The sequence below is a fragment of the Peromyscus maniculatus genome, chromosome 8 (genome assembly GCF_049852395.1).
Source record: "Peromyscus maniculatus bairdii isolate BWxNUB_F1_BW_parent chromosome 8, HU_Pman_BW_mat_3.1, whole genome shotgun sequence".
In the NCBI taxonomy this organism is placed as follows: Eukaryota; Metazoa; Chordata; class Mammalia; order Rodentia; family Cricetidae; genus Peromyscus; species Peromyscus maniculatus.
In genome coordinates, this window is record NC_134859.1 from 5,223,248 (window position 1) to 5,237,783 (window position 14,536).

General features: G+C 40.3%; 1 protein-coding gene across 7 annotated transcripts in view; it reads right to left on the minus strand.

The window, feature by feature from the left end:
* Atf7ip2 (activating transcription factor 7 interacting protein 2) overlaps positions 1-14,536 on the minus strand; it is a 72,538-nt gene that overhangs the window by 14,818 nt on the left and 43,184 nt on the right. For 3 of the 7 annotated variants that reach the window (XM_076577882.1, XM_076577885.1, XM_076577883.1), the window contains one exon: positions 413-565. The exons of 2 other annotated variants lie outside the window; for them this stretch is intronic. In XM_076577882.1, the coding sequence (XP_076433997.1) occupies positions 413-565 (153 nt within the window). Of the gene's footprint in view, positions 1-412; positions 566-11,964; positions 13,514-14,395; positions 14,482-14,536 lie in introns of those variants that run through there. 2 more of the 7 variants (XM_076577884.1, XM_076577881.1) reach the window with 1 other exon arrangement.

Here is a 14,536-nt window from a genome sequence, read left to right on the forward strand (position 1 = left end):
TAAATGCCTTGAGGTTCTGGAAGGAAATAATAAACTGCTAATAGCAGTGCCAGCTCCACAGATTGAGTGTGGAGTGGAGGTGTTCAGAGACTTCCAGTGCTTTGTCTACAGTTCCCACTAGGAAAATGTTTGTGTATTATGATTTGTAAAAAGTGTTTTCTAGCCAGATGGCCAACTCCTGTGGCCTCCTTGTCCCAGTAAACTAGTAATAGGAAACAAGGTATTCTCATCCTTAGTCCCCACACCCTTTTTCAGCTAACCATTACTACTAGTAAGGGCTTGCTTTTCCTTGGTATAGCATCCCACTGTCACTCTCCTCTAGTCCACTCTGGAAGTCTCCTTGGAAAGGCTATAAATTCCAGCCCTGGCCTGAAGGGCCCAGGGGAGACAGTCATGGAACTTTATGGTATACCTCTCACAGGAAACTTCGTTCTCCTGGTGGCTGGCTTGGTTCCTATCCGCTGCAGTCTGGATCTGGAATGGCCCCCAAAGGCCCCTGTGTTGAAGGCTTGGTCCTCAGTTGAGGGCACTATTGGGAGATGGTGGAATCTTGATAAGGTAGGGCCTAGTAGAAAGAAGGGAAATCATTGGGGCATGCTCTTGAAGGGGTTACTTGGACCCTGGCCTCCTCTTCCATCACATAGTCTTACCATGGTAACAGGTCAAAAAAGCAACAGGACAATGGACTAGATTAAAACATCCAAATCAATCTTTTTAAACTGATCTAAGGTAATAGCGAATGTAAGATGATGAAGTGTCCAGATGTCCCTTTAATAGGAAGCTTGTTTATGTGAGTAGACACCTTGTGGCTCTGTACCACAACCAGTTGCTTACCAAGAGAGCCATGGTCTGATCAGGATGGGTTAGGTTCAACTGTGGCCCAGGAGGCAGCACATGGCACATGAAACAGAAATATTTTCTTATTCATAGGTCCATGAGAGAAGAGGGGTGATCACAGGATTGATGGGAAGTCCAGAGAGCAGGGTGCTCAGCCAGCAGGTAGAGAGGACATGAAAGTTCTGAGGGACTAAAGCCCTCACTCACATCCAGGTTCCCTCAAGGGGTTCTGACAGGTGGATTTCACTGTTTGGCCACACTCTGAGATTGTGACTGCTGTGAACATGTACACAGTTCATGCAGGACGTAGGGCAGTCAAGTTGTATCTTGTCATTCCACATGAAGGGAGGTCACAGAAGGCAGACATATAGCACAGACAACTAGATAGATGCTACTGAGACACTAGGGGCACATGGAGAGCAGTAACTTCAAGGGTGACTATAATCTGCTTCTCACATAAAAAATTACAAACTACCTTTAAAATGGATGCCAGGATAACTAACATTAAGTTAGTATTTACTATAGCAACCATGTATCAGTCAAGGCCCCAAGTTTCATTTGTGAGAACCTGTTAATTTAAGGAAAGAAAGGGGGAGAAGGCAAGAAAAGACAAAAGGGAAGAAAGCTAGGCCAAAAAATAGTAGCAGTGCCTTTGGTTTACAGAAGAAAAACAGGCACAGAAAGATGAAGCAAGTTGCCCAAGCCCCAGTTTAGTGTCTGACTGGCTCCCAGTGTGGTTTAATACATTCCAAGGGTGGGCAACCCACCATCCCAGTTAGCTCCCCCACAGTAGTGTTATCTTGAGATTGCCTCACTCAGCAGGGCTGAACCAATGCTATAGAACAAAGAAAAACATAGCTTGAAACTCAGTTTATGTAACCCTCTTGTCTTGGCCTCCCAGATGCTAAGATTACAGTAGTGGACCACCAGGCACCCCTAGAACAAAGTATCTTGTACAGAGCTGGTGGAGGCTGCACTAGCCTCTCCACAGCTGTTGGGTTATCTAGTCTATCATCTAAGCCAATCTAATAAATCCCCTTTGCCATCCACATTCAATCAGTTCTGTTCTAGAGCAGTGGTTCTCAAGCTTACAAATGCTCAGACCCTTTAAGTTCATGTTGTGGTGACCCCCAACCATAAAATTATTTTCATTGCTATTCCATAACTAATTTTGCTGTTATGAATTGTAATGTAAATGTTTGGGTTTATCAATGGTCTTAGGCAACCCCTTGTGAAAGGGTCACAACCCAAAGATTGAGAACACTGTTTTAGAGACCCCAAAATATACCAGACTTGCATTCAGCTTCTGTAACTGGGCTGTAACATGGGACCCTATGGCATGAATGATGATGTAAATCTTGTTCCATCCATCTAGGCATTACAGTATGGCATAAACACTGTAAACCCAGGAGCCAGGTGGTTGGCTTTGAGTCCTGGAATAATTTCCTCATCTATAAAAAGGTATGTGGCAAAATATAATTTTTATAAATCATCCCGTCTTAAGCTATATAGGATGCTGCAATATGCCATTTCCCTCTGCTGCCTACTGTCCAGGCCTGAGTCTCCTTCCTTCCTGGGGATTCTGAGGCACCAGTAATTGTTGAGTAGTGTCTTAACATGCTTAGTGTCAGCTGGTTGGCAAGTTTGGCTGCTACTTATTGGCAGCAGAAGCACTTTTGTCTGCACTACAAGTACAGAACTTTTATGGGGTATTAGATCTCTGTGCTGTGTGGCAAGAATTTCCTGTCCCTAAGCTGTAGTGGGTAGCTATCCCAGCTTTGACCTTGAAGCACCACCCCAGTGAGGCAGATGGTAACTGCCATGCCTACCTAGGACCTGCCCCTGAGACGTGGCCAGGAGAGAAGCCCTTAACACCTGAGATCCGGACATGCCAGCCCTTTTGATTCCTCATGATCCTAGATGCTGGATGGCAGACTGAGTCAGAGTTCTCCAGAGAACCCCACTGGACTGCATCTCACCTCTCCTGGATCCTGTAATCAACCCCTTTACTGGCTCTAAGTTACCCCAAAATAAACCTCCTCTTAACTACGTGGAGTTGTTAAATCTCCACATTATCTGGCACTCATGTGGGGCAAACTCTAAACGCTTGGGTGGCCTCTGCCCTCAACCTCCTCTGTGGCTGCTATGGCATGCTTTCCACACTCCCCATGCTTCCCTGTCTTTTTTCTTCCCTGTCTCTTTTAAAATTTCTACCCCTCCTGGAGACCAAGCACTTATCCGTTCAGTCCATAACCACCAGGAACTGCTCCTTCCCTTCCTTCCTCCTCCCCAGCTCCTGGGCACATGCGCCTGCTTGCCCAGAAAGTCTGGTTCCATTCCTGATGCAAGGGAGCAGCTGAGTCTGGTCTGGCATCAAGCTTAGCCCCCAGACCCGGGAGAGCTGCTGTGAATGCACCAGCTCCTGCCCAAGCCCACGGCTTCCGCCACCTCACTGACTCTCTGAAGTGGCTCAGAGGCTGACCAGCTAAAATAGACGCTGCTGCCACTGCCCAGTTGGTTCCCAGAGGGTGCTGGCCCTGCAGCTGCTCACAGGCACTGAGAGGGGCTCTGGGCCAGAGTCGTTGGCCAGCATCCTCACTGCCTGGAGCAATCCGTGCCCTGAGCTCAGGCCACTCAACCCCACACTTGGCTGAAGGAATGGTGCTGAGGGGCCAAGGAGGCCATGAAAGCTAAGCTGGGCCCTGATGTTCCAAGGAGACACGGGTTGCACTGCCGCACTGCTGCCGCTGCTCCTCCACACGTGCACATGGGACACTCAGGACACTCCGCTCCCGCCTGCAGCTACCGTTCAGCCAAAGTCTTCAGTGGGACCTGTTTTAGCTTGACACCAGTGACACCTGCTGGCCGAAAAAATGCTACTACACCCAAAAAAAACCATCACAAGGATGGTAATACAAGCAAGCCAGTGTTTCATTTCAGGTAAGAGTACTTGATAATTTTACACCTTGAAACTGATTAACAAATTTTGAATATTTCTTGTAATATGGCCTAAAATATTACGTCACAAGAATTCAAAAACTTTTTTGCCCATATGATGAATGTCATTTTCCTAGATATAGACAATCTTCCTAAGGTGTATCTGGCCTGTACCATTTTGGCATTTACTGTAATAATTCACACAGTATTCATATACTGGTTTAATAATAATAACAAATATGAGTCATTATTGAAACTGATACAGGCTTTACAAGATAGCAATGAAGGCTTACATAAAAAGATTCTTTCTCTGGAATCTGCTAACCAGGATTTACAAGGTAGTAATAAAGATTTACATAACAGGCTCCTTAGTTTGGAATCTGCTAACTTATTACAAGAACTTCAGTCCATAATAATAAATGTATAGCTAGATTTGATTTTATTGATAATAAATATGAATACTTAATGGATAGAACAATAACTCTCCAGGGTGAAGTTGTCACTATTCAGACACTTTATAAGGAAGAAAGATTATCATTAACTGATAAAATTAGGTCTTTAGAATCATGTGCTTCATAAGAACATAAAAGGTTGCATGATTCCATGAGAAATCTAGAATCACTTGCAAGAGAGGTTTACTCTCTGGGACAGACCCTAGGTGCTCGTTTGCAAGCCCTGGAAGAAAATCTCAGTAAAGATGACAAGGGACCTAATAAGCAAAAGGGCAAGATCATACAGGTCATAACATCTCCAGATGGCTCTCATACAATGGCTTATCCTGTCATCATCCATGAGGGGCCAGCAAATGATAGACACCCTGAGACATATGTGAAATATATATTACAACCTATTTCAATAACAGATTTTTTTGAACATATGGAGGAAATGGTAGTCATGCATGGCATACACTCAATATTTGTAAGACAGATGTTAAATTCGTAGTTTACCTCAAATAGAATTTTACCAGGTGACTGGAATCAGTTAATCTCAGCTGTTCTAGAATATAGCCAGCACTTGCAATGAAAAAGGTAGCTGAGATAGGAGGCTAGGAACCTGGTACAGCAGGGTAAGATGAGAATTTTTGCAATCTGATTTGCAAGATCAAATACTTGGTGAGGGGCATTTCACTGATAGGAATGTACAAGCTACTTATGATGAGCATACAATATCTCTATGCTGTACAGCTGCTGTAAATGCTTGGGAAAACATTCCAGAACCAGGAAAACCAACTGAGATATACACAAAGATATTCCCGGGACCACAAGAACCTTTCCCTGATTTTTTAAAAAGGCTGACCACAGCTATAACAAAAGCTGTGTCAGATAAAGAGTTAAGATAAATTGTAACTGAGTCCTTGGCATTTAATAATGCTAATATAGAATGCAAAAGAATACTTACGCCATTGAAGGTCAGATCAGCTCCTTTGGAAGAATGGATTTAGTATACTAATGGTGTTGAGTCTCTTAACTATAGTAATGAGGCTTGGATAGAAGAGGCAATTCCCAGAGGTGAAAGAAGACCCCAGGGTACCAAATGCTTTAAATGTGGTACACCAGGAAATGTAAGTAAAAACTGTACATGGGATACTCCTAGAAGTAATACTCCTTCTAGAAATAAACCAAATAGGAGACCACAAACTTCTGGATTATGTAGAAAATATGGCAAAGACCAACATTGGAACAATGAGTTCAGATAAATAAGATACACAAGACAACACTTTGCCACTGGGAAACACCTCAAGGGGCCTCTTGCAGGCCCCCAAATTGAACATGGTCCAAACATTTGCAGCCACTGTAGAGGAAATTCCTTTCCAGGACAATTAAACAACCCAGGATCTAATGTAAAGAACAATACTGCACTGGATGATAGAACAACTCTGACAGATGAATCAAAAGTTCCAAAGAACATAATAAAATGAATATTTTGGCAGACTTCCATAAATGAACAAAGACCAAAGCTTTGAATTCAAATTAATGGCATTGTTCTGGAGGGCCTGGTAGACACAGGTGCAGATGTGACTATAATTAGACCAAAATCATGGCATCCGGAATTAACCTCTGCAAGAGGTAGATGTCCAATTTCGGGGGTTGGAACCCAATATCAAATAAAATAGTTCAAGATCGGTTGAATGCATAGGACCAGAAGGACAGAGAGGAAGGCTTAAGCCATATGTGGCAAATGTAGCAGTGAATCTTTGGGACTAAGATCTGTTACAACAGTGGAATACCCAGATTAAAATTCCTACAGTCTCAGAAAGGGACTACAGACCAATGCATGTTTCTAGGAATAATATCATAACATGCTATAAAAAACAGTCATCAACTGTTCAGGCTGTACATAAACACAGCACAACTTCTATTGAACATTCAGAAGTACCAACAGCCTTACCTTTAAAATGACTAATAAACCTGTCTGGGTTGGACAATGGCCTTTGACAAAAGAGAAACTACAAGCTTTAGAACAGCTGAATCAAAAGCAGTTAAATGCTAAACACATTGAAGAATCTACCAGGCCTTAGAATTCTCCCATACTGGTATTTTTTTTTTTAAAGTCTGAGAATGCTGACAGATCTGAGAGATATTAATAAAGTAATTCAGCCTATGGGCTCCCTACAGACTGGGATGCCCTTGCCCTTTCTGCTACCCAAAGAATAGCCTATAATAGTTATTAACTTAAAAGACTGTTTCTTTACCATACCTTTACAAGAAAATGATAGAGAAAATTTTGCCTTCACAGTCCCTGATTATAATAATCCCTAGCCAGTCAAGAGATATCCATGGAAGGTCCTCCCACAGGGAGTGTTAAACAGCCAATACTTTGTGCAAAAAAAACATTGGAGATAATTTTTGTGAAGTTTCCACAATTCATAATTTATCATTATATGGATGATATCTTCTTATTAGCTGATCCAAAGTTAGGCACATTAGAAAGCATGTTTGAAGAAGTAAAAAAAGTTTTGCCTCAATGAAGACTACAAATTGCTCCTGAAAAAATACAAAGAGGAGACTCTATTAATTACTTAGGATATAAGATAGAGCTACAAAAATTAGACCCCAAAAGGTACAACTAAGGAGAGATCAATTGCAGACTCTTAATGATTTTCAAAAATTGTTAGGAAGCATTTCCAACTTACTGGATATCATGGGAATACCTAAAGATGGACTACAAAATTTGGCCTATACCCTAAAAGGGGACAAAGAATTAAATAGTCAAGAGAATTATCAGCCAAAGCTGAGAAGGAATTGGCTCTAGTAGAAAAGACAATACAAGAAGCGCAGTGGATTGTGTGAATCCAGAACTTAAATGCATTCTGGTCATACTCCCCTCCAGATATTCCCCTACAGGTATTTTGATGCAGAGGGAAGATATTATATTGGAATGGATATTTCTACCATATAAACTAAGTAAGAAGTTAAAGACTTATATAGAAAAGATCTCTGATGATTCAAAAAGGAAAATTAAGACTTTGCCAATTGACAGGAATGGACCCAGAAGAAATTGTAGTACTTTTAACTAATGGGGAAATTTCCTCACTATGGAAAGATAAAAAATACTGGCAGAGAGCCTGCAGGAACTTTTGGGGAGAGATTAACAACCATTATCCCAAAAGCAAGAGAATAGAATTCATAAAGATGACTGAATGGGTCCTTCCTCACATTGTACAACAAAAGCCAATTTCTGAAGTCTTCACATTATATACTAATGCAAATAAATCAAGGAAAGACAAGTAAAGTGGTTCAAAGTCCATATAACTCTGTACAAAAAGCAGAACTGCATGCCATTCTTATGGTACTGATGGACTACACAGAACCCCTCAATATAGTCACTGACTTTCAATATGCAGAGTTGTTTTACATATTGAAACTGCTGAATTTATTCCTAATAATACAGAATTAACTTCATTATTCATATAATTACAGGAAGTCATCAGAAATAGGGATATATATATCTTAGTCATATATCATATCATATCATATCATATCATATCATATCATATCATATCATATCACAAATTAGATCCCATATGGGTCTGCCAGGACCTCTAGCACAAGGTAATAATGAGATTGATCACTTACTAATAAGAAACATGCTAGAACCCTCAGAATTTAATAAGAAACACCATGTAAATAGCTAAGGTTTGAAGGATTTCTCCATCACTTGACAATAAGCCAAGAATATCGTAAAAAAAATGTCCTACTTGTTCCTTCTATAACCAAACTCCATTACCTGCAGGAAGCAAATCCAAAAGGTATACAATGAAATGAAATTTGGCAGATGGATTTGTTTCATTTTGCAGAATTTGGAAGATTAAAGTAGGTATACTATAGCAGTGACACCTATTCAGAATTTCAGTGGGCAACTCCTATGGATTCTGAAAAGGCTGATTCTGTGATTACACACCTATTAGAAGTTAAGGCCATGATGTGAATACCTGTACAAATTAAGACAGACAATGCCCCAGCATATGTCTCCAATAAGATGAGATAGTATTTTGCCTATTGCAATATAAAGCATGTTACAGGTATACCATACAATCCCACAAGCCAAGCTGTCATAGAAAGAGCTAATCAAACTTTTTTTGTTTTGTTTTTGTTTTTCGAGACAGGGTTTCTCTGTGTAGCTTTGTGCCTTTCCTGGATCTCGCTCTATAGACCATGCTGGCCTTGAACTCACAAAGATCCACCTGCCTCTGTCTCCCAAGTGCTGGGATTAAAGGCATGCGCCACGACTGCCCGGCATGATCTAATCAAACTTTAAAGGATATGCTAAATAAACAGCAACAGGTAACAATGACGCCTAGAAATAGATTGCATAATGCTTTATTAACCTTGAATTTTCTCAATACTGATGAGAAAGGAGCAACAGCTGCAGAGAGACATTGGACAACACACAAAACTTCTGAGCTAAATCAACCGTTGGTTTATTTCAAAGATGTGTTGGCCTCAGAATGGAAACCAGGATATGTCCTATGTTGGGGACTTTTGTTTCTACAGGAGAAGAAAAGCTATGGATACCAACAAAATTAATAAAACTTCGATTTGAACAGGAGAAACCCCTTGAGGAAAAGTAAATGCTCATCCACCAATGTGACATCTCTACAAGTTGTAAGAAAAAATTAACAAACAAGGGTTGGGGTAGGGTTCTGTTTTTGTCTTTACAGGATAATAAAAATACTCATCTTCCAGAAATCATAAGACCTTGGATATAAAAACATCTACAACAGAAGAATCTATTGGTACCAATCTACACAGGGTAAAATCTCACTGTCTAACATCTATGTCTCTTTAACTCTAGAAAAGTTGTGATTCAGATTCATTTACATGCCAAGCTGGCTTTGGAGTTGGAATTAGCTCACTCCTCTAAACCCAAGCATATTGCTAAAAGAAAAGGTTAAGAGATTTTTGTCTCATATCAGAAGAGTTGTCTCGTGTGGGACTGTAGAAAACCAATAAAAAGGGACCATTGTCTTCAAGATCCTAATTCTCTCCTTGCTTATTCTTGATTTCTCAGAATTCTTTCTTACATGTCATGTCATCTTTAAATCCAAACTTTCCATTTTGATATTAATAATGTCCAAGTTTTCCACAGTAAAAAATAAGTCTTTTCCAATAGCAATCTCTGAAGTCTCCAGAAGGAAGACAGAAGTCCACAACACCTCTACCTAGTTCAGAATTATGCCATGGTACTCACAAATATTACTCAATGATTAACCTTGGACTGAAAACTCTCCAAGGTAATTCCATAAGATGGTTCATCAAACGACACTTCTAGCCAGTCTCAAGAGTAATTCCAACAAAATTAATAAATTTTGTTAAATTTATTTATAAATAAGCTCAACTTATCTGAGCTTCCTTATAGGACCCCACAGAGATATCATCACCCCCTGAAGAGCAAGAAGCTATTCTAAGAAAACGATGCCCCCTTTTCCCAAAGGTTTCATGTTTCTGGGAGTTATGGATAAGGGTTATAGGGGTGGGGGTGGAAGAAAACATTGGACTTGGTATTTCCCTTAAGAAAGAAAAAAAAGAATAATGAATAGGTATAGCATATTAAGGTAGATTATTATATATACTAGTAAACTAATTTAGTAAAATATCAGCCTTAGATAAATTGCAGTTATGGATTCTTATATATTGATGCAAATGTAAACCTTTTATATTCTTATTCCAGATAATTTATATATTGATACAAATATAGAACCGTATTTGTTGTAATGTAAATAAATTTCTACTCTTATTTGAAATGTTTGTATATTGATACGTGTAAAATTATATTTGTCATACTGTATTTATGTTTTACTTCTGTTTAGGATATTTGGTATATTGATACATATTTAGGATTATTATCATATTGCATATTGTACTATACATTCCTACTTCTGCTTTAGTTATTTTGTGTACTGTCACAATTTTGAGGTCACTGTCCTTTTACTGTACATTTGCTTACAGACTGTTTACCCTATTTACACGAAGCCTTAGTCCTTAGGTTATCTAGGTAGATAAGACTTAAGAGATTTATAGTCACCTATACTTGTCATCTCTATAGTTATGTTCGATTCTCCAGATTTATCGAAACATATGTCAGATGGATAGGTAATCTTCAAACACTTCATTGATGTGGAGAATATGGCATTTAAATGTTTTGATACCTTGGAATTCTGTCGATATGAGACACGATTGCTCCTTGTAGCACTGATCTGATCCCGAGAGAATGTTGGGGTTCTGAGACATTTCAGTTTGAAAGTTTGTCTTCACCTTGGCACAAAATGGCCTACTGGGCAAAGAACTGCCCTTGCCTCAACTGCTGACAGTAAAATTGTCTGACAGATACTCTAGACCTGTAGCCAATTTGAATGCACCAACAATGCTGAGAAATTCTAGGTGACTGTCCAGGCTCTCACCAACTGTCTCTGTCTACTCTCGAAAGACTCCTGAAAGTTGCTTGCATCCTTCTTCCGTTTCTCAGAGGTATTATTATATTTCGTCTCAGGTCTTTGATGGGATTGAAGACTTAAGTTATAGTTACAACCTTCTTGTATCTTAGCTAGAACATATTATATTCAGGTTCTTTAGGATAGGACACCTTTTGGGATGACCTCTGTAATACGCCATTTACCTATGCTCCAGACTTCTCTGGACTTTAGTATTTTAGTATCTGTCTCTTGTTTGATGTAGCTCCATCTTGTCTGGGTCATTATCTCTTATTCCTCCTGGACAATATTTGATGATCATTCCTATTGTATACAGTTTTGTATTAGGTTAGAACTTTCTTATTTAGACAAATAGGGGAGATGTAGTGGGTAGCTGTTCCAGCTTTGACCTTGAAGCATGACCCCAGTGAGGCAGCCAGTAACTGCCATGCCTACCTAGGATGTGCTTCTGGGGTGTGGCTGGGACAGGAGCCCTTAACACCCGAGATCCAGATGTGCCAGCCCTCTTGGTTCCTCGTGATCCTGGATGCTGGATGGCAGAGTCAGAGTTCTCCAGAGAACCCCATTGGACTGCACCTCACCTCTCCTGGATCCTGTAACCAACCCCTTACTGGCTGTAAGTTACCTCAAAACAAACCTCCTTTTAACTACATGGAGTTGCCTTGTTAAATCCCTGCATTACTAAGCTGGCTCTATTCTGGTGCCACTGGGACAATGACAGTGGGGATTCCACTCCAGTTCCTTCAACAGTAATGCTATTTTAGCTACCTCCTCTAAAAGGTCAGACGGAAACCTTCTTCCTCTGGGTGTTCTTTGACGCTGTCAGCTTTCTTGATATACTGTTGGTCAGTCATGGGCAGTGTTATCTCAAGTCTTGTACGAACCTCCGGGGATTCCAGTATGTGCCATCTGTTACAAAATGCCTGAAAGCAAGCAGGTCTTGGCATCTGGAAGTAGTTTCCAAATCTGATTTTTTTTTTCCCCTTAGTTCTTTGAGACAGGGACTTGAATTGTACCCTCGGCTGTCCTATGTTGCTATGTAGATCAGGCTAGCTAAAACTCATAAACATCAACTGGCTCTGCCTCCTGAATTTTGGGCATGAAGGCTGCACCAAGCCAAAACCAAATCTGATTCTTTCAGTCTTGTTATACAGACCAGGCTGTACTTGGATTCACAATACTCCTGCATCAGCCCTCCAAGAACTGGGACTTGTGTATGTCAATACACCTGGCTCACCAATGTTTCATATAGACAGAACAACTGACAAAAAAGCTTTATTTACGAAAATGTAGAGGAACAACAGACACCCAGGGAAACCGTTCCCTATTCGTACCTCAGAACTTCCACTGTGCACCAGTAGAGTGCCCCACTTGAGCACCATGCTGCATGCTGGTTTGATTGACATCCCAGTTACTAACTACGTAGTCTGTCTCTCTTGAGTGGTGACGCAGACATCTCAGGGCTCTCTTGACATACCATCTCTTGGACTGGTTGCACTCTACTTCAGTGCTTCTTTGGGGAGAGGTGTGCACAAAATCCTTTTATCAGAGCCTTTTTAAGCATTATGTTCTCTTAGTACTGAGGGAAGCCAGGAACACGGCAAAGGGAGGCATTTAAAGAAATTAGAAATCAGCAAATTAAAGTCTCCAACCTAAGGGATCAACTCCATGGTTAAAATAGCAGGTTGAATTTTTTTTTTAAAAGAAGCACCGTGCATTTTTATATATATAGCACACAATGTTTAACAAAGAAAAAAATTCTTTAAAACAGCCTGTTAAATAGCTCTGGCTAGACTGGAACTTTTATGTAGACCAGTCTGGCTTGAACAAAGAGATCAGCCTGCCTTGAATTCCCAAGTGCTGGGATTAAAGGCATGTCCCACAATGCCCAAATGACTGAACTAACTAATTGTGGTGTTTAGGCAAAACCTCCAAGTTGTTTCTCTCAAATGATTGCTAGCCAAACAAAATCAAAGAAAAGGGCACAAATCAATAGTCTGCTTTAGAATAAAAACAAAAGGGAGGAATTTCTGTGTACTAGATCTGGCAGGGATACATCCAGGTTACAGCTGAGTGTCAAGAATGGGGAAAGTGGCTGCTTGTACAAGAGGGCTTCTGACACAGCAGCAGCTCCACTGCCACCACAGGAACACACAGTGGCAACATGGGCCCACGACAGGGTATTGTGTGAGAACACAGATCACAGAAGTACATACCGAATGCAAATTAGAAATACACAAAATCCCAAGACACAATACATGTAGGACTGTCCCCATACAAAGGGGTCACAAACTGAACTGTGCAATGTTACAATGTATAATATTAGAGAAACACTGTAAACAAACATTCAAATATGAAAACATGACATGTACACAACATATAATTACTGAGAACTTTTTAGGTAAGGTTTTCAGAAAACCCAAGAATAGATTTTATATTACAAAATGGTCCATATCGCCCAAAAATGTCTTTTGACTGAACAGTAAAATAATATTTGTTGGAAGTTAAAAACTGAGATAAAGTACAGGCCATTGGGAGAGGTAAAGCTTTAATTTCTGCAATTTTCTTCCAAGTCAAATGATTTGAGTTCTCATAGCACAGGAAGAGGTGGTAGCTCTCCACAGGAGCACACTTGGGGTTGACCTTGGGGATGTTCCAAGTCAGGGCAATGCCTGGCGGCTTCAACACCCACTTCACTCTCAGCTCAGGCTTTTGGGGAGGAAGAGTGTCTTGGATTTTGTCTGCCATCTCAGGGAGTGGTGGTGGTGGCTCTGGGAGAGGTGGCAGGTGTTCAAATGAATCAAAACCCTACAAACACATTTGCAAGAAAGTTCATCGAGATCATTTGGTGAGTACAGACAAAAGTGGTCAAGCTCAGGTGTACAAATCTACTTCTCACTCTTCAATCCTTCATCAAAGCAATGAAAGGTTATTTCAGGAAAAATGAAGCTAGATTAATGTTTTGTGTGTATGTGCTAGTACCCCTGTCAGTATATATACACATGCGGGGAGGTCAGAGGACAACCTCACATGCTACCTATATTCCTCACTGCATTAGGCTAGTCTGTCTGGACAGCAAACTCCAGGGATCCACTTGTTTCTGCCTTCCTAGTTTGGCTGATTTAATTTTTAAATATTGGTTACAGGACCAAACTCAGGTCTTCACGTTTGCAGTGCACTTTAATGACTGCACCATCTCCTGGCCTCTAGATCCAATCTTTTCAAAACAGAAGGTTTTTTGGAGCTTAGATTTGTTTTGAATGATCCTAGGAACTGGACCCAGCACTTTGCACATTCTAGGTAAATGTTCTACCTCTGAGCCACATTCCAAGCTGTCGGAATAATAATTACTACACTGTGAAATATTACTAATCCATAATGAAGGAGGTCTCAGGCCTTCAGGAGAGCAAACAATCTCATTTCAACATTGTGTTTCCAAACATCATAGTAATTTCTCCAATAACCTCATCAACAATGGTTATTAATCCTAAAATAAATGAAAAACTGTTTCCATTTCTATAGCTTCTAAAAATTGCTAACTGAATTCTTTTTATTATGTAAGTGGATTCACAAGAAAAGCCATTAAGGTGTTTCCTAAGCTGAAATGTGGCTCAGATGTTTCCAGAGTAAAACAGATAAATTCCACTCTGCTGGAATGAACATCTTTTACACAGCATTTCAGATTAGTACCTCAGCTCCATTTTCTGCCACTGGGATTATTTCATTTGATCTTAAAACAGCTTTCGAAGATGACTTCAGGGTGATTGTTGGGCTTTCTGTGAACAAGACAGTATAATTTAGAGCTAAGGGTGTATCTCATAAGTGAGAAGG